The 18,797-nt window shown below is 43.1% G+C and overlaps 1 protein-coding gene across 1 annotated transcript in view; it reads right to left on the reverse strand.

The window, feature by feature from the left end:
• ZDHHC15 (zinc finger DHHC-type palmitoyltransferase 15) overlaps positions 1-18,797 on the reverse strand; it is a 122,246-nt gene that overhangs the window by 78,280 nt on the left and 25,169 nt on the right. Inside the window, exons 2-4 of the mRNA XM_033946694.1 lie at positions 9,755-9,781; positions 5,175-5,269; positions 3,059-3,179 (exon numbers count right to left, since the gene is read on the reverse strand). Coding sequence (XP_033802585.1) covers positions 3,059-3,179; positions 5,175-5,269; positions 9,755-9,781 — 243 coding nt within the window. The remainder of the gene's footprint in view (positions 1-3,058; positions 3,180-5,174; positions 5,270-9,754; positions 9,782-18,797) is intronic.

Below are 18,797 nucleotides of genomic sequence, written 5' to 3' on the forward strand. Positions count from 1 at the left end.
TGTTCAGCAGAGCCGTTTTAAAAGTAACTTAAAGAGTTTCCTTTTTAAAGACGCTTTTAATCTTTAAATTATGTTCAAAATTTTATACTAATTTCCTTCCAGGTTTCTACTTTTCCCTCCCTAATGTTCTGTCCATCTCTGGTTCTTTTCTGTACTTTAAAGCATTGAATTGTAGTTCTATCCCTCTTTACCTTGTGTATTGATTAGTCTGTAAATCTGTTGGTCAAACCCATCATTTTTAAATTTTAAAGGGTATGTCTAAATATATGTTTATATTTTTTTTATTAATGTTGTAACTCGCTTAGTAAATCTAAATAAGCGATTCATCAAAATTAAAATAAAACTTGAACTTGAAACTTACAGTCTAATCAAAACAGGGACTAGGGAGCTGCTTACAGTGGGAATGATTAAAACAGAATTTACAAGTGAATAGAGTCAGGCTATCAGCTGGGATAGAAGAGAAGGGGTATGTGCCATGCAGCTAGGAGGAAGAGGTCCTGGAAAGGGAAAACAGGATGAAAAAAGACAGGGGATCGGGGAGGGGGAGGTAAGAGGGAGAGGATCTGGGAAACTGTCATGAGGGAAGGGAAGGGATGTGTCATTGTGACAGAATTTAAAGAGGTGAGAATTTCAGTGCTGTTAAGTATATTTTTGAAGCTGTTTCATGGTAGTCCTATTATTAAGTTTCAATTTCCTGATTTTAACTTTACATGTTTATATTTTTACTACTGTTAAAATTGTAAGTTTTATGTTGAATTACACCTGCTGTACACCGCCTTGGGTGAATCTCTTCATCCCAATAAATAAATACCCAAATTTTGGGTGCAGCAACGATAGGACCCAGTGTTTCCACCAGCCCTGCCTCACCCCATACGTCAGCTCAAGGCAGTGAGTAACGATGGTCAATAAGTGCGAGCCACCTTTTGGGTGTCTCCCTCGTAACTGCAACTAGATCCTATAGACCAGAGTGGGAAGAGGAACAGAGATCTATTTCAAGAAATTTAAGCCTCTGCCGTCAATGTCAAGGCCCTTGGTGTGGCTAGCCTTAGATGAGGATGATAAATTGCAATACAACTTATTCTGTGCGGGTCAAAGCTGGGGATGGAGGGATGAGAACTACCACAAATCATAATATAGCAGACTGAACTTACCCAGTGCATCCAAGAATTACATTACATTAGAGATTTCTATTCCGCCATGTCTGACGAACTTGCTACACTTCTTTGAGGGAGTAAACAGACAGATAGACAAGGGCGACCCAGTTGACATTGTATATCTGGATTTTCAGAAGGCGTTTGACAAGGTTCCACATGAACGACTATTTCAGAAAATTGCGAGTCATGGAATCAAGGGTGAAATACTCACGTGGATTAAAAACTGGCTGGAACATAGGAAACAGAGAGTGGGGGTAAATGGACAATGCTCGGACTGGAAGAGCATCACCAGTGGGGTGCCGCAGGGCCCGGTGCTTGGACCCATGTGCTTCAACATCTTTATAAACGATCTGGACATTGGTACGATGAGTGAGGTGATTAAATTTGCGGATGACATGAAGTTATTCAGAGTAGTGAAGACACAGGGGGATTGTGAAGATCTGCAACGTGACATAATCAGGCTCGAGGAATGGGCATCAACATGGCAGATGAGGTTCAACGTGGATAAGTGTAAAGTGATGCATGTCAGTAACAAAAATCTCATGCACGAATACAGGATGTCCGGGACAGTTCTTGGAGAGACCTCCCAGGAAAGAGACTTGGGAGTTCTGATCGACAAGTCGATGAAGTCGTCCGCGCAATGCACGGCGAAAAGGGCAAAAAGAATGCTAGGAATGATTAAAAAGGGGATCACAAACAGATCAGAGAAGGTTATCATGCCGCTGTACTGGGCCATGGTGCTCCCTCACCTGGAGTACTGCGTACAGCACTGGTTGCCATACACAAACAAGGACATGGTACTACTCGAAAGGGTCCAGAGAAGAGCGACTAAAATGGTTAAGGAGCTGGAGGAGTTGCTGTACAGTGAGAGATTGGAGAAACTGGGCCTCTTCTCCCTTGAAAAGAGGAGACTGAGAGGGGACTTGATTGAAACGTTCAAAATACTGAAGGGAATAGACTTAGTAGATAAAGATAGATTATTCACCCTCTCCAAAGTAGGGAGAATGAGAGGACACTCTCTAAAGTTGAAAGGGGATAGATTCTGTACAAATGTAAGGAAGTTCTTTTTCACCCAGAGAGTGGTAGAAAACTGGAATGCTCTTCCGGAGGCTGTCATAGGGGAAAACACCCTCCAGGGATTCATGACAAAGTTAGACAAGTTCCTGCTGAACCAGAACGTATGCAGGTAGGGCTACTCTCAGTTAGGGCACTGGTTTTTGACCTAAGGGCCACCGCGAGAGTGGACTGGTCTGACTCAGCAGCGGCAATTCTTATGCTCATTACCTTGCGGTTCAAAGCGGATTACAAAAGATTAGGTAAGGAATAGATCAGGTAGTCTCAGAGAGTTAGGAAAAAAGATAGGAAGAAGGAGGGTATTCGTGATGTTAATAATACACTACGTGGGGCCAGGTGTTGCCTTTTTTCAAGATGGCCTTGCTACTGCCTTTTTCAGATACAGGCCTGGAGAAGAGGGTGCTACTAGAACATGGGTGTTTTATTTTAAGTCGAAGGTGAGGGAGGGGTGTTACCAGAAAGGCATTTAAAGTAGGGGAAAGGGTGGAGAAGGAGATTAGGACCCAAGCAGATTGCCAGCAACTTTTTTTTAATCTATAATTTTGAATAATACTCTTCCTCTGTCAGGCACTGAGAGGAAGGGTGTCATTTTACAATGAGCTGCAGTTAGCATGCAGTGGCATTTTGGGGTCCCTAATTTCAAAGTAGAAGCCACCTCTACTGCAAGGCTTTCTGCATTGGCCTCTGAATGTCCAAGTAATAATGCTAAGAATTAGCTCTTCCCCTGGACAGCAGAAAGAGTAGAAAGTTGGCCCTAGAAGTGCCTGAGTACTCGAGCGGTTTCAAGAGACCAAACACATTTACAACAGCCAAACTCCTGTTGCACTGACCTCCATTTGTTGTTCTCATGTACACGGGCAACTTCTTGGCGGCTTCAGCTAGGATTTGTCGCTGTACCTCTGGTCTTTCTTCATTTTCATATTGCTCCTTGTCTGAATATGACAGCAGGAACTGAAAGCAGTAAATACATGCAAAAGCGGGTAATTGTCAGTGCCAGGGGAACATCCTTAAAATGTTTCCTCTTTGAGAAAGAATCTTCTGAAAAGGAAATATTGAATTATGTAGGTGTGTACAGAATATCATCAACCGGAATCTTGTGTAACTTAGAGGGAAATGGTCTCGTGAACCAGTGATGACCTTCTTTGGATCCTAATTCTACTTTAATTTAACTGAAGCCATCATCGAGACTTACAATGACATTAAGCATGCTATACTAATTACTTCACTGGGCTTCTCCTGAGTTAAGGAATATCAGATTATGACCCAGGACTCCTTTCTTGGGATGCAGGTTCAAATCCCCACATAGCCTTGCATTACACTTCATAGTCAGTCAACTGTACATGGTGAATCATAACATCAGCATTACACTTCTCCCTCGTCATTTACGGGGGATACGGGCAGAGCCGGACCGCGAATGCCGAAAAACCACGATTATCCGGCTCTGACCCACCCCCACCTCCCTGCTGCCTTCCCGGCCTTACCTGGTGATCTAAAGGGCTTTCGGGGCAGGAGCAATCTTCCTACGCTCTTGCCCCGTGCAGATCGCCATCAGGAAATGGCTGTAGGGAGTTCCCGACGTAGTCTCGAGAGACTACAGGAACTCCCAGCAGCCATTTCCTCATGGCGATCTGCACGGGGCAGGAGCGTAGGAAGATCGCTCCTGCCCCGAAAGCCCTTTAGACCACCAGGTAAGGCTGGGAAGGCGGCAGGGAGGAAAAAAAGATGGATTTTTTAAACATTAAAACTGTTTTTTTTTTAAATTTTCCCCCTCCCCAGAAAAAATTGCGATTATATGAAACCGCGAGTGCAGGAACCGCGAATGGGGAGGGGGAAGTGTACAACTTATCTTCTCTGGAGGAGCTCATACACATGTACCCCAAAAAGGCAGACACATGTCTAGGGCACCAACTTTCAACTCAGTCCAAGTTTAAGCTGGAGTTCTTAAAATGAGTGCTTCAGTTCGCTCTCTTTCAGGAATACATCTTAACTGTTGTAGGATGTCCCAGATAACAATTGCCAGACTGGAACAGACCAAATGTCCATCAAGCCTGGTATTCTGTTTCCAATAGTGACTAACCCAGGTCCCAAGTACTTAGCTAGATCCCAAGGGGTAAAACAGATTTTATGCTGCTTATCCTAGGAATAAGCAGTGGATTTCTCCAAGCCATCTCAATAATAGCCTATGGACGTCTCTTAGGAAATGAGCTAAACCTTTTTTAAACCCTGCTAAGCTAACTGATTTTACTACATTCTCTGGCAATGAATTCCAGAGTTTAATTACTTCAATATGTCCCTGTTTCCAGGTCATGCTTCCCAAAGGTGGCTTCATACATAATTCTGAACTTCAGTAACTGAAAGGATAAAAGATGTTCTATAAATCTGTTTGCCACGGTATCAGATGCTTACTTATATGGCAATATCGGTACTACTTATGAAACCTGGTCCTAGCAGTTTACAGAAACTCAAGTGGCTACCTGTTAAAGCACTGTAGCACTTGGAAGCTGCAAGATGCACAAGACTGGGTTACCGACTGGTAACAAGATCCTGAATTAAAACTCAGAAATAAGACATGAGGCAACACCAAAAACTATTCATTCTACAGGTCCCAGGGAAAGCAACACCTAAGTCACCAAGAAAAGGTAAGCAAAAACATGACCACCCTGGATGCCAAGTTGCTTGGAGGGGAAATCAAGCTTTCGAGCACACAAGCCCAGAACAAGTCTATGACAAACCTGAACAATACTTAGGGCTCCTTTTACTAAGGTGCGTTAGGGCCTTAGCGCGCGCTAGACCTTAACGCCAGCATTGAGCTGTCGTTATTCTAAAAGCGTACCGCGCGGTAATTTTGTGGGTGCGCTAAAAACGCTAGTGCACCTTAGTAAAAAGAGCCCCCCCTCCCTTCTCCAGCCCTGCTCCCTCTAGGGGCACCCCTGCTTTTCCTCTTACCTTTTTGTTTGGCTGACACGGGGGAGTGAAGATAGACTTCCAATACGTCCAGATGAAGAACATAAAGACCACATGGAATACTATGAGATAGAGAACTAGCAAAAGAGAAAAAATAAGTGCTCGGTATCTGTCTTTGTCCTTCACCTCCACTAAACACGCAGCATAAAATCAGATGGGCTTCAAGAAAGCAAATACAACTCTTCCATACTTCTATGAGCGGCTTAGGCTACTGTACAGCATCCAATATATTTCTAATGTAGCAACTCGGGCTTCAAAACTACCTCTAATGCCTGAGGTCAGGAAAGCAATCAGGGGAGCTACTAGGCTGAGAACAGGAGCTGCCCATCTGACCCTCTTTCCGTACATCCTTCCAGTCTTGTTTTTTTTCCCACCGGAGGTGATCTACCTTCCTCAGGTATTTTCATAGAAACATAGAAGATGACGGCAGAAAAGGGCTACAGCCCATCAAGTCTGCCCACTCTGCTTACCCACCCCCTGTCTATGCCCTAATGACCCAATTTCCTTATCTTGACCCTCGTAGGGATCCCACATGGGTATCCCATTTATTCTTAAAGTCTGGCACGCTGTCTGCCTCGATCACCTGCACTGGAAGCTTGTTCCAATGATCAACCACTCTCTCTGTGAAGAAATACTTTCTGGTGTCGCCATGAAATTTTCCGCCCCTGAGTTTGAGCGGGTGCCCTCTTGTGGCCGAGGGTCCCTTGAGAAAGAAAATATCATCTTCCACTTCGACACGTCCCATGAGGTACTTAAATGTTTCGATCATGTCTCCCCTCTCCCTACGTTCCTCGAGATGTCAAAATCTGTCTGAGGCATGTAAACTGAAACAGTCACTATCTTAGATGGGTAAAATGCATAGGTAGAAGCTCCGTTCCAAGTAGCGTAATGTGTCAGAGCTCACTAAACATATTCTTTTTTTTTGGCACTGGACTGTACCTTCACTTTTTAATGCTAAAAAATATGGTCCGTGTTTCGGCGAACACGCCTTCCTCAGGGGTCCAATGGTTTGCAAACTCACATATAAAGAATTGGACTGAAAACAGTCTATTGTCTTTAAACGTGTGAGCAAAGGACACCGCAGACAAGCTGAAGTAGCAAAAAAATGCTCACATGTTTAAAGACAATAGACTGTTTTCAGTCCAATTCTTTATATGTGAGTTTGCAAACCATTGGACCCCTGAGGAAGGCGTGTTTGTTGAAACACGGACCGTGTAGGGTCCCGGGTGGATTTTTATCACCGTATATTTTATCATTGTACTTTTTTAATTGAATTTTCATGGTTTTATATGTCAGTGTTTAATAAATTATCTCCAGAACATCTGTATCCACAGTTTTTGTTTTCAAAGTTACAATGCACACATTCACTGCAATTCGACTTCACTACCGCCCAAACTATGCCCTCTGGGATTCCTATGTATGTGCGCTTTTCTGCATATAAAAGAAGATTTACGTGCAGAGAAATCATTACAAAATGATTCCCCTTAATCTATGTTCCTGTAATGAAGGGCACGAGGTCTGACATTTGTTTAACTGGATAGTCTATACATCTGGTATATAAATCATCAAATGAAAAAAAAGGGAAAAAGAGAGAAGGTATATACAAATTTGGTGTATATAGTACTTATAATAATTTATTTCATTATTGCTTTGAGTGTATTTTCCCAAAAGCTAAAAATTTATTGCACATATCCATAACATGATCAAAAATTAACACTTAACTTATTGAAATCCAAATGGCTTGCACCTTAATAAAGTCCTTTTGAAGTCCTCAAATGCATATGTCCATATCAAGATCAAAATGACATTAAATGGATAGTAATCCGAAAGCTTGTTAACTGTTAAGAGTCCTTTAGAAATCCAAGGTTCCATTGAAATCCAGTCATGTTATGGATATGTGCGACAGATTTTTAGCTTTTGAGAAAATATACTCAAAACAATAATGAAATAAATTAAAGAAATTATTATAAGTAATGTATACACCTTATTGTATATACCGCATTTTTCGCTCCATAAGATGCACTTTTTCCACCCCAAAAAAGGGGGTGGAAAAGTGGGTGCACCTTCTTATGGAGCAAATATAGTGATTACACCCCCCCCCCCATGGTCCAGGAGTTGTCGGGCTAGAGTGGAGACATGGAGCACCAGTGGCCGGAAGTGAAGTGGCTCGTTTCCTTCCTAAGCAAGGTGACTTTTTGTGCGCCATTTGCAAGTGTCGGCAGAGTCAAGTTTTTTCTTTCTCCCATCCGCGGTGTGTCAAGAGAGCAGGGGCGCTCCAAAGCCAGGCCGGAGTGGAGGCGTGGAGCGGCTCGTTTCCTTCCTAAGCGAGGTGACTTTTTATGGGCCGTTTGCAACTGCCAGCAAAGTTAACTTTTTTTTTCTCCCGTACACATGTGTGAGGAGAGGAGGGGCACTCCGAAGCCGCTTCTTGTATTCCTGCACTGAAGTTGGTGCCGGGAACGAGTTCCCCTTTCTTCTCCAGCAAGGGCAGTGGAACTGGGCGCATGCAATGCTATGGCCGGGGGCTCATTCCATCCCCTCCCCCCCACCACCCCAGTCTGTGGGCAGGGTCGCAGCTCTGATGTCAGACATGGACAAAGCGTGTTCTGTTCCCTTTTCTCCCTCAAGCCTACCCAGAAAGGGCATCTCCTGCTTGTCTTTCATCTTCAGGAAGTGCTGCCAGGGTTTTTGTTTATTGTCGCTCTGTTTAACTTTACCTGGAGGAGAAGTTTTCTGGTGGTGCATGAGTCAAACAAAATGATAGGCGATGCACGTGAACCGAATGAATGAGGTGACTGGAAATTAAAACAGCTGCAAGTTGCATAAAAGAGTCAAAAAAGAGGGAAGCCAAGCTTCCTCCCACAAACTTCGCTTTTGTGATGGCTTTAGTGCGCTATATCAAGGGGAGAGCTTGACTTTTTCATTCATTCATTTATTTAATTTTTATATAAATTAAAGCCACTGTGGCATCTTTTAATGCGTCAGATGAGATAGGTTTTTTAAGATATCTGAAAAGTTCAAAGAAAATTGAAACACACACATAGAATTTTTTTTTTTTTAAGTCCATCTGTGATCCATCTGGAGCCCAAGTTGGAGTGATTGCAGACAAAGGAGTCAACTTTTCTACAGGGAAGAGTGGTGGGACAGGGTACAGAGCCTGGCAGGGAAGAGGGACAGGTTGCAGAGCCTAGCAAGGAGTGTGGGGTTGGGTGCAGAGTCTGGCAGGGAGTGAGGGGGGCTGGGTGCACAATTTGGATCAGAATGTTTTGGTTTTTTTTCTTGTTTTCCTCCTCTAAATCTAGGGTGCGTCTTATGGTCAGGTGCGTCTTATGGAGCGAAAAATGCGGTACCTTCTCTCTTTTTCCCTTTTTTTCATTTGAATTATTTGTTGAGAAGGTATTTATTTTCTCGCTTTTTGTTGTTGTCTTGGAGATAAATAAATCATCAACACAAAATGGGAGAAACCCTTCAGCATCTTGGCTCTTAATGTTTCTGCACCAATAGCAAGAAAGTCAAGATCACAGGACTGCTCCATCAGAAGCTCTGATTCAAGGATCCTTAAAAGAGTGAAGGCCATCTACACTGAAACTGTTATATACAAGTTTCTGAAGCAACACTATACACCTATGCTCTTGTAAGACACAGGAACTATTTCCTGAGGAATAGGAAACTAAGGGGTCATTTTACGAAGGCTCGCTAGCGGTTTTACTGCACGCACCTGATTAGCGTGCGCTAGCTGACAAACTACCGCCTGCTCAAGAGGAGGTGGTGGCAGCTAGTGTGCGCTATTCCGCAAGTTAAGGCCCTAGCGCGCCTTCGTAAAAGGACCCCTAAGTCTCTTACTCTGGTATTTGAGAATAGCCAACACTAAACATTCTGAGCAAGTGGGCAGATAACAATGTCTTCTTAAGCCCTTCACACACACGGACGCCAACTTTCTTTTTCTGGAATGTGGCAGCACAGTGTAAATAGTGGATCTGTCAAGGATGGCCATGTGTGTATAGTAACAAGGAAGTTCTGCCTGTCACAAATGTCAAATGGGGGTGGAAATAAGGAGGATGCAGGGTCCCAATTCAGGAACCTAACCAGCACTGAAAGTAAGACCTACTTTCGTTGCATCAATACTTGTTTAACAGGCTTATTACCGCATCAGAAACATCAGGATACTGATGTTCTCTCAGGGTTTCCGCAGCTGGCATTGTGCTTGTTGCAGGTTTCCGGGTCTCGCTACATCTTGTCAGGTAGAAATCAACGTTTCAGCCATCATGCAGTGGCTTTCTTCAGGGTATGCAGAGAGGTCTGGAAAGAGACCAACTGACTTTCCTACCAAAATTCAAATTGGTGGACTGCTCTCTTCCCAATCAGGTCAGTGAACCAACAATTTACAAAGACGAACTGCAGACCTCAGAGCGTACCCTGAAGAAAGCTACAGCATGGCGAGTGAAACATCAGTTTCTACCTGACAAGACGCAGCGAGACCCGGAAACCTGCAACAAGCATCAGGATACTGAGTTCCCAAAGGTCTGGATTATAAAGCAAACAAATTGCAACGATTTGCTTACCTCTCTCCTCAGGGCTGGTCAATGTCACTGCAAAAGAAAGAAAGAAACTAGTTTACACAGTGATCTCTGAAAGTTGTGTGGAGTACATCAGCAGCAGTTCAGAGCAACACATCCAGGCAAACCGCAGCTTAAGCCGTGGAAGAGTAGCCTAATGGTCACTGCCGTGGGCTGAGAAATTGGCTTTAATTCAAAACCTTCACCAAATATTACAGGAAAACAGTCACACAATATAGATCATAGGGCCCCAGATGTACACTGTGAGTATAAAGGAAGGAGGTAAAAGCTTCACAACACGAGTATAAAGGAAAGCCACAAGTGGTAGGGGGTATCTGAGGCTTCTTCCTCTTTCCTTTACACAAATGGTGTACTTCTGGGGACCTATAATCTATATTGTGTGGTTCTTGTAACTGTTTTCCTATATTTGGTAAAAATGACAGAAACCTTCAAAATCATGAAGGGCATAGAGAAGGTAGATAGAGACAAATTCTTCAGGCTGTGGGGAGCCACAAGTACAAGGGGGCACTCGGAGAAATTGAAAAAGGACAGGTTTAGAACAAATGCTAGGAAGTTCTTTTTCACTCAGAGGGTGGTAGACACATGGAACGCGCTCCCGAAGGCTGTGATAGGCCAGAGCACGCTACAGGGGTTCAAGGAGGGCCTAGATAGGTTCCTAAAAGAAAAGGGGATTGAGGGGTACAGATAGAAGTAGAGGTAGGTTATAGGATTAGACAGAAACCACTTCACAGGTCATGGACCTGATGGGCCGCCGCGGGAGCGGACCGCTGGGCGCGATGGACCTCTGGTCTGACCCAGTGGAGGCAACTTCTTATGTTCTTAAGGTGAAGGTCTTTTTGGATTTTTTAAATTGATTTGGAGTTTTTGCTATTTTGAACTGGGTTTAATTCCCAAAGCAGCTCCTTGTGACTCTAGGCAAGTCACTTAATCCTCCATTGCCCCAGGTACAAAAACTTAGATTGTGATCCCAACAGGGACAGAGAATGTACCTGCATATAATAAATGTAAACTGCTTTGACTATACAGGTCCTCGTCGACTTACGACCGCAATTGGTTCCGACTGACAGGTTGCAAGTCGGCCTATACTAACTACAATATTTTTTACCCCTCCCCACGTACCTTTTCCCTGGTGGTCTAGCGGTGAGGAGTAAAAAATAGTTAGTATGGGCCGGGATGGGAGATGGGGGAAACCTGTCATAAAGTCAAACCGTCGTAAGTTGCAAAGGTCATAAGTCAACGAGGACCTGTACCATAAAAATGTGGTCTATCAAATCCCATTAATCCTTACCCCTTTACTGGCTCCTGCTCCCCTTCTTCTCAAAGAGCTATCAAACAGCAGTGCCATATTTGTCATTTCTTTGAGCTCAGCAGAGCAAGAGACAAGGTCCTGGGGTAGAAGCTCTGGGGTGCATTTTGCAAAAGCTTAAGGAGAAGGGGGAGGGCAGATCTACAGCCCATTTGCATAAACATATGTAAAGATCTATGTTTCTTAATATTTCTCACCTCTACCATTTTTACTGAAATCTTTTTCCATTTCTTATTTGTATTAATTTTACAAGTATTTTGCAAGTGAAAAACTTGCAAAAGAAGAAAAACAAGCCCAAGGAAACAGAAAAGCAATATAGCTTTCAAAAACACCCAAGATACATTATCAAATCTTGACTCCAACTATCCAAAAGGGTTCATAGTCTTAAGCGCGCCGACAAACGAGCACCAACAATTCAGCGCAAGACTTAAGTGCGCTGCAGGAAAACCTTCTTTTAAAGGGCTCCGACGGGGGGTATTGGTGGGGATCCCCCCCCCATTTTACTTAATAGGGATCGCACTGGCATTGGGAGGGATTTGGGGGGGTTGTAACCCCACATTATACTGGAAACTTAACTTTTTCCCTATTTTTTAGGGAAAAAGTTAAGTTTTCAGTATAATGTGGGGAGTTACACCCCCCTAACACGGCAGCACGATCCCTATTAAATAGAGTGGGGGGTTCCCCCCACCCACACCCCCCGTTGGAGCCCTTTAAAAGAAGGTTTTCCTGCGGCGCGCTGAAGTCTTGCACTAAATATACAAAAAACACAAACAATGCTATTTACATGGAAAAAAGACATTATACCAATATCCCCTTTTTTGCTCGAAAATAACCCTATTGAATCTGTTTCATCCATAAAAATTTTAGGAGTTACTATTGATACGAATCTATCTTTTCATGATCATATAAGTCAAACGGTCAAATCCTGTTTCTATAAATTACATTTGAAAAGATCTATCTCATCCCTCTTAGAACCAAAATCTGTTAATATCCTTGTTCATTCTATGATTATATCCAAATTAGACTACTGTAATTCTTTATTATATAATATTTCCCAAAAAGAAAAGAAAAGACTCCAAATAATCCAAAATACTGCCATAAAACTTATACATAAAGCAAAAAAAATACGACCACATAACACCCCTTCTTATTAAGTCACACTGGCTACCTATTAACCATCGAATAACGTTTAAAATAGCATTTCTAGTCTTTAAGGTCCTATTATATAATACCCCTCAATTTATATCTAGAATGATTATTCCATATCAGTCAAATCGATCTCTTCGATCGTCACAACAAGAATTATTATTGGTCCCTTCCTTAAAAATTGTGGGAACAAGGAGAAACGATATGTTCTCAGTTTTAGCTCCTCAACTCTGGAACACTCTGCCTCTTTTTATTAGAAAGGATAGAGATCTTGTCTCTTTTAAAAAACTTTTAAAAACTTTTTTATTCAATGATGCCTTTATTGATTAATTAATATCCTTTTTTTTTTTCCCCTCTTCTTTTTCTTCTTCCCCTCCCTTTGTTTTTTTCCCTAATTTATGTTTTTTTCCTCCATCAAGAGAAAAATTTGTAACTTTTTCCCCCCTTTCCCTCTTTTCATGTTTGTTTTTAACATTATATATAGGGATCTTTTCTGTTTTATGTAATTATTTAACAAATATTTATTTAGCTGTTATTAATGTATTACTAATATGACTATGTGCTCCCTTATAATCTGTTTTTAACTGTACATCGCTTAGAATGTTTTAAATAGGCGATTCATCAAAAATAAAGTGAACTTGAACTTGAACTGAATTGTCAGCGCGCGTCTGTCTCGTCACCATCCAAAAGCTAGGAGAAAAAGCCAGTATTACAAAGCAATTGCACGAACCAACTTCTGATATGCAATTACGGCCCTCAACCTTTACTCCCAACCACTCAACACCTGGAAAATTAGGTTTGCAAGGATACCATAGGAACAAAATTGCCCCCAGTCTTTAAATCCCACAATCCCTGTTGTAATTCTTACCAAATCTAGAAAGACCCATTCCTGAAATGCATCAGCCTGTTCAATCTTGCTTATAAACAGGTCACACTATTATTTATACAGTATATTAGTCACCTTTATGAAGATATTTACCTAAGGCACGGTGCTGTAGGTTCAGCTTAACATAAGACTTACAAAATAATAGTAAAATGAGCAAATATAAACAAATACTATCATTGAGGTAAATTTGGAGATGGCAAATTGTATATCATGTTCAGTGTACAGTGGAAACTAAGAATGCGAGGAATTATTAGGGAAGGAATGGAGACTAAGGACTAGATTCACTAAGCAAACCGCTCATGTTTGCAAGCTCTCTGCGACCCGATTTCCCTCCTGCACTATTCACTAAACTGTGTAGCGATCCGATTCGCGCATGCAAATGAGAGGAACTGCATGCAAAGTAGGCAGGGATGCGATTCACTAAAAAAAGTTCCCGATCTGACTGGGCTGGCCAATCACAAACGGCTTTCCGCCTCTTCACTCTGCCCCGATCTTCAGTCTTGGAGGGGAGGGTTTCCTGCAAGCAACAATCCCGATCTTCCAGCCCTACTTTCTCCCCCATGTCCTCTCTGCCGCCTTCCCTGCAGTGCGAGCCCGTGGGTTTAAAGCGGGGCTGCACACCGCAGTGCAGCCCCGTGGGCTCGCAGTACAGGGAAGGAGGCAGAGAGCAAGGCATGACCAGCTGACAGTCGGCGAAAGGAAAGAGGCTGCTGCCGCTGGGGTGGGGAGATAGGAGTCAGGGCCTGTTCAAGCAACAAGCCTGCTGAGTCAGTGGGGAAAAATGCCGCCCTTCCCCACAGCAGCTGGAAGGGAAGAGCAGGAGAGTTAGTGCGCGTACAAAAAACAAACAAACCAGTAATTTAAAAAAAAACCCCGGACACAAAACGCATGCGCAGACCATATGCAGGGAACGCAGATGGTCTGCGCATGCGTCAGGATCGCAAACTCGCAATCCGTGCAGTCGGAGGGGGGCGTTCCTCCGATCGCCCTAATTTGAATTTGTTCGCGTTGTGAATTGATCGGGCCTGGTGGAATCGGCTATGGATCGCCCCTGGAAAAAAGGTTAGTGAATCTATTCTAGCCCTAAAGAAGCTAGAGCTCTTCAGCTTGAAGAACAGACACCCGAGGGGAGAGAGAGGTCTACAAAATCCTGAGTGGAGTGGAACAGGTGGACATGAATTGCTTGTTTACTCTTTCCAAAAATATCTAAGGACTAGGGGGCAATGGGCATGCAATGAAGTTACTAAGTAGTAAACTTAAAACAAATCCAATAAAACATTTCTTTACTCAACATGAAATTAAACTTTGGAATTCATTGTCAGAGAATGCGGTAAAAGCAGTTAGCTTATCGGGATTTAAAAAAGGTTTGGACAAGTTCCTAAAAGTCCATAAACCATTATTATTAAAGGACTTGGGAAAATCCGTTGCTTATTTATAGGGTAAGGACCATAAAATCTGTTTTACTTTTTTAGGATTCTGCCAGGTATTTATGACCTGGATTGGCCACTGTTAGAAACGGGATACTGCGCTTGATGGACCTTTAGTCTGTCCCAATATAGTGATGCCTCTGTATTTATATACTTAACGGTTGAATGAAGAGACAGACAAGAGAACAGATACCTTCAGGAGGAAAAAATAAATAAAAGGATTAAAAGAGACAAAGAAATGAGGTAGCATCTGAAAAAAAAAAAGGACAAAAGTCAGATTATCCAAATATAAAAGAAAGTTTGAAAAACTATTTCTACAATGTAAAAGTTGTACATATTATAAAATGTTAATTGTCTACAAATATATATAAAAACTTTGCCACAGGAACCTGAACGCTATGGGGAGGGTCAAGTTTCAAGTTTATTTAAAATATTTCATTTGCTCGCAAAATCCAAATCCAATGCGATTTACACATGGAAGGGCATAATCAAAAAAAACGTCTAAATCCCTTTTTGGCCTAAGGCCTTAAACGTTGACAGCAGAAACAGGGAAAGTGTCCATAACCAAAACAAATGTCCTTGTTTTGATTATGGCCTGCCTCTACCTTCAGTTGTTTAAACTCCCAGCCAACCACTACGTCTACACTTATACTCCCACGACATCTACACTTATACCCCATAATGAACCAAAAAAACGCATAAGCCCAAAACGTCCTACACAAGGGCTTTTAGGCGAAGGAGGAGCTAGTCCTTCGCCTAAAAGCTGGATTCTGTAACCGGTGTCTGTTAAAAACAACACCAGTTACAGCATCCCCCCCCACACACACACATCGTGGCAGGAGGGAACCCAAGCCCCCCTGTCACAGGCACCCGCGGCACCCCCCGATGACATCGGGGCAAGAGGGAGCCCAAGCCCTCTTGCCCCGGCGATCGTGCCCCCCCCCGTCGTGTACGATCGGGCCAGGAGAGAGCCCCGGCGACCCCCCCCCCAACTGGATGTGGCCAGGAGGGAGCCCAAGCCCTCCTGGCCCCGGTGACCCCCTACCCCCCACCCCCCCACTACAATACGGGCAGTAGGGATCCCAGGCCCTCCTGTCCTTGACACAACCCCCCTCCCCCCAACGACCGCCCCTCCCCGAACCTCTGATCGTCCCCCCCCAGCCGACCCCACGACCCCTCCCTTCCCCATACCTTTCAACGTTGACCAGACGGACGGGTGCCAAGCCCGCCGGCTCCAGAATAGGCCCTGGAGCCTTAGGCTCCTCCTGTGGGCGGGGCCTTAAGCACATGGGCAGTTCGGGTAGAGGAGTGATGGCATCGCAGTAGGAGAGATGAGGCATCTCTCCTGCTGTGATGGTTGCGGTGGGTGGGTGGGTAGATTGCTGGGCCACTTAACTGATCGCGCCAGCGGCCATCAGCTCAGCGGCCCCTTTTTTGGCACTTACACCTGGTTTGACTTCGTCTAAGTCAAAAAAGTATAAGTGCCGAGGCAACCTGCCTATGGTTTTGGTTATACCTGCTGCACGCCTAGGTGTAGGTCGGCCCACCTCCCGCCCTTTCCCCTCCTCTAAACGCCTCTTTTCTCTCTGTGCGTTTAGAGGCAGGGGAAAGGCCTAAGCTGGTTTTAGATACGTCTAAAAACCAGCTTTGGTTATGGGTACTTGGACGATCAGGCTTATTGATCGTCCAAGTAACCATTTAGGACACTTTTTAGACTTTTTTTTCTTATTATGAACCCCTTAGTTATAAAATTGGGTTAAAAACCAAAAAAGTCATAATAATTAAACTAAAGTTAGTACTATTTTACCAGACAATACATGTGAAAAGGCACGTGTTAAGGCTCTAGCGCACCTTTGTAAAAGGAGCCCTAAGTAATTTTTCTTCTCTTATATTGATCGGGAGCGAGTCCCTCTTTGAATAAACAAATTTTAGTGAAGGGACTAATAGTAAAGATTTTTCTTCGAATCTTAAAAGATTTTGTGGGAGTTTAAGGGATTAGAAATCTTTCTAAGAATGCAGGAGCTTTGTTTATTAGTATTTTATGTGTGAGTAATGCTGTTATATATGTAATTCTGTGATTTACAGGTAACCAATGCTTTTCCTTTAAAAAGGGAGTAAAACCCAACAACAATACTGTTAAAGTTAAAATAGTGTGAGCTGCATATTAACAGACTATTCCACGGCTTACCTGTAACCAGACAGTCAGAGACTTAGTTAAATCATTGAGATAAAAATTTAAAAAAAAAAAATCACTGAATAAAGATAATATCATCTAGTTAACACGACTATTTTCCCCTGTTTCTTTTGCTCTGTTTTGTTCTAAGGGAAGTTCTCTAGGACAGCAGTCATGAGGGCAACACCAAAAGAAAACAGAAGAACAGGGCCTGGGAGGGACAAAAAAGAAGCCAGTATGACTCATTAATCTATTTTAGGGGGTATCAGGTTAAAAGCGCGCCGGGACAAAGGCGCGCCCAGACAATTGAGCGCAGCGCAGGGGTGCGCGCCGCACAAAATTACTGTTTTTAGGGCTCTGACGGGGGGGCGTGGGGGGGGAACCCCCCCACTTTACTTAATAGAGATCGCACTGCGTTGTGGGGGGCGTTGTGGGGGGTTGTAACTCCCCACATTTTACCGAAAACTTCACTTTTTCCCTATTTTTAGGGAAAAAGTTAAGTTTACAGTAAAATGTGGACGGTTACAACCCCCCAAACCTCCCATAACGCCGGCACGATCTCTATTAAGTAAACTGGGGAGGCTCCCCAACAAAACCCCCCGTCAGATCCCCTAAAAACTGTAATTTTCTTTGGCGCGCGCCTCCGTCTTGCGCTCAGTGGGGTTGTCTATGAACCATTTTAGGGTGAATAATAATAATAATAATAATAACTTTATTTTATATACCGCCAACTATCTTGCGACTTCTAGGCGGTTTACAATAAAGAGAAGTGGATTACAATATAGAGAAACTGTAGTTACAATATAGATAAACTGTAGTTACAATAAAGAGAGACTGTACATACAGCGGATTAAAGGGTATAACATTGTACATCTGGTAGTTCCAACATTAATAAATATTAACAGCAGTTTGTGTGCCGTGCTGCTTACATATGATTAGAAATGTTCCTTAAATTGAATATAGTGTTCATGGTTGGTGATTGGGTTGGGTTTATAATTTAATGATTTGGGTATGTTGTGGTATTATAAAGGGGGCTGATGTTCTGGTTCGTTATCTAAGTATTTCAAGAACAGGTATGTTTTTAGGTGTTTCCTAAATTCACCATAGTTGGTTGTATGTGCAATTAGTTTTTCTAAGTCTTTGCCCCATGTGGCTGCTTGGTACGATAACAGTTGTTGATGGTATCTCTTATATTTACACCCTCTAGCCGGTGGGGAGACAAATTTCAGGTGTGTTTTTCTTTCATGTCTGTTGGTTGGGAATGAGAAGAGGTCTGTGATGTATTTAGGGGCTAGACCGTTTAGGGTGGTGGGAAGAATCCTTATTCTGTAAAGAGTACTCTCACTGGAGTAAGAGAATTATTCAGGGACTGACACGGTCCTTCAGCAGAGAATCAAAATGATCTTTTAGCTGGAGATAAAGAAACACTTCTCCCTCCGTGATAGGGGATTAATAGACCCGTGAATACAGAAAAACCGCAAATAACTTTTTCATATGTTATTGGCTGTTTTCTATTAAAAACCATTGTGAATATGGTGAAACTGCGAATAACATGGTGGGAGACCTGGTCTGTTCCTGAAGGAGAGGCAAAACATGGTGAAGAAAAGTGGTGGGAATCGGCGATTTTCTCTCCAAACGCTTGGAATCAGCAATTTCTCTAGGCAAGCTGACGTAATTGGGGGGGGGAGGAACCAGCAAGCTAAAAACCGCGAATAATCGAAACTGCGATTGCTGAAACCGCAAATGCGGAGGGAGAAGTGTAAATTTAAGAAAAATCTTCTTACATAAGAATAGCCTTACTGGGTCAGACCAATGGTCCATCAAGCGCAGTAGCCCGTTCTCACGGTAGCCAAAACCCAAAGAATAGCAACATTCCATGCTACCGATCCAGGGCAAGTAGTGACTTCCCCCATGTCTTAACAACAGACTATGGACTTTTCCTCCAGGAAATTGGCTACAAATGCCAAAGCTAGGTCTGGTAAAATCACCCTCCTCCTATAGCTTGATCTCTCGGTGGCATTTGACATGGTAGATAATGGTCTTCTCCTCAAACGTCTGCATACTATAGGAATTGTAGGTTCTTCACTAAA

The sequence above is a fragment of the Geotrypetes seraphini genome, chromosome 5 (genome assembly GCF_902459505.1).
Source record: "Geotrypetes seraphini chromosome 5, aGeoSer1.1, whole genome shotgun sequence".
Classification (NCBI taxonomy): domain Eukaryota; kingdom Metazoa; phylum Chordata; class Amphibia; order Gymnophiona; family Dermophiidae; genus Geotrypetes; species Geotrypetes seraphini.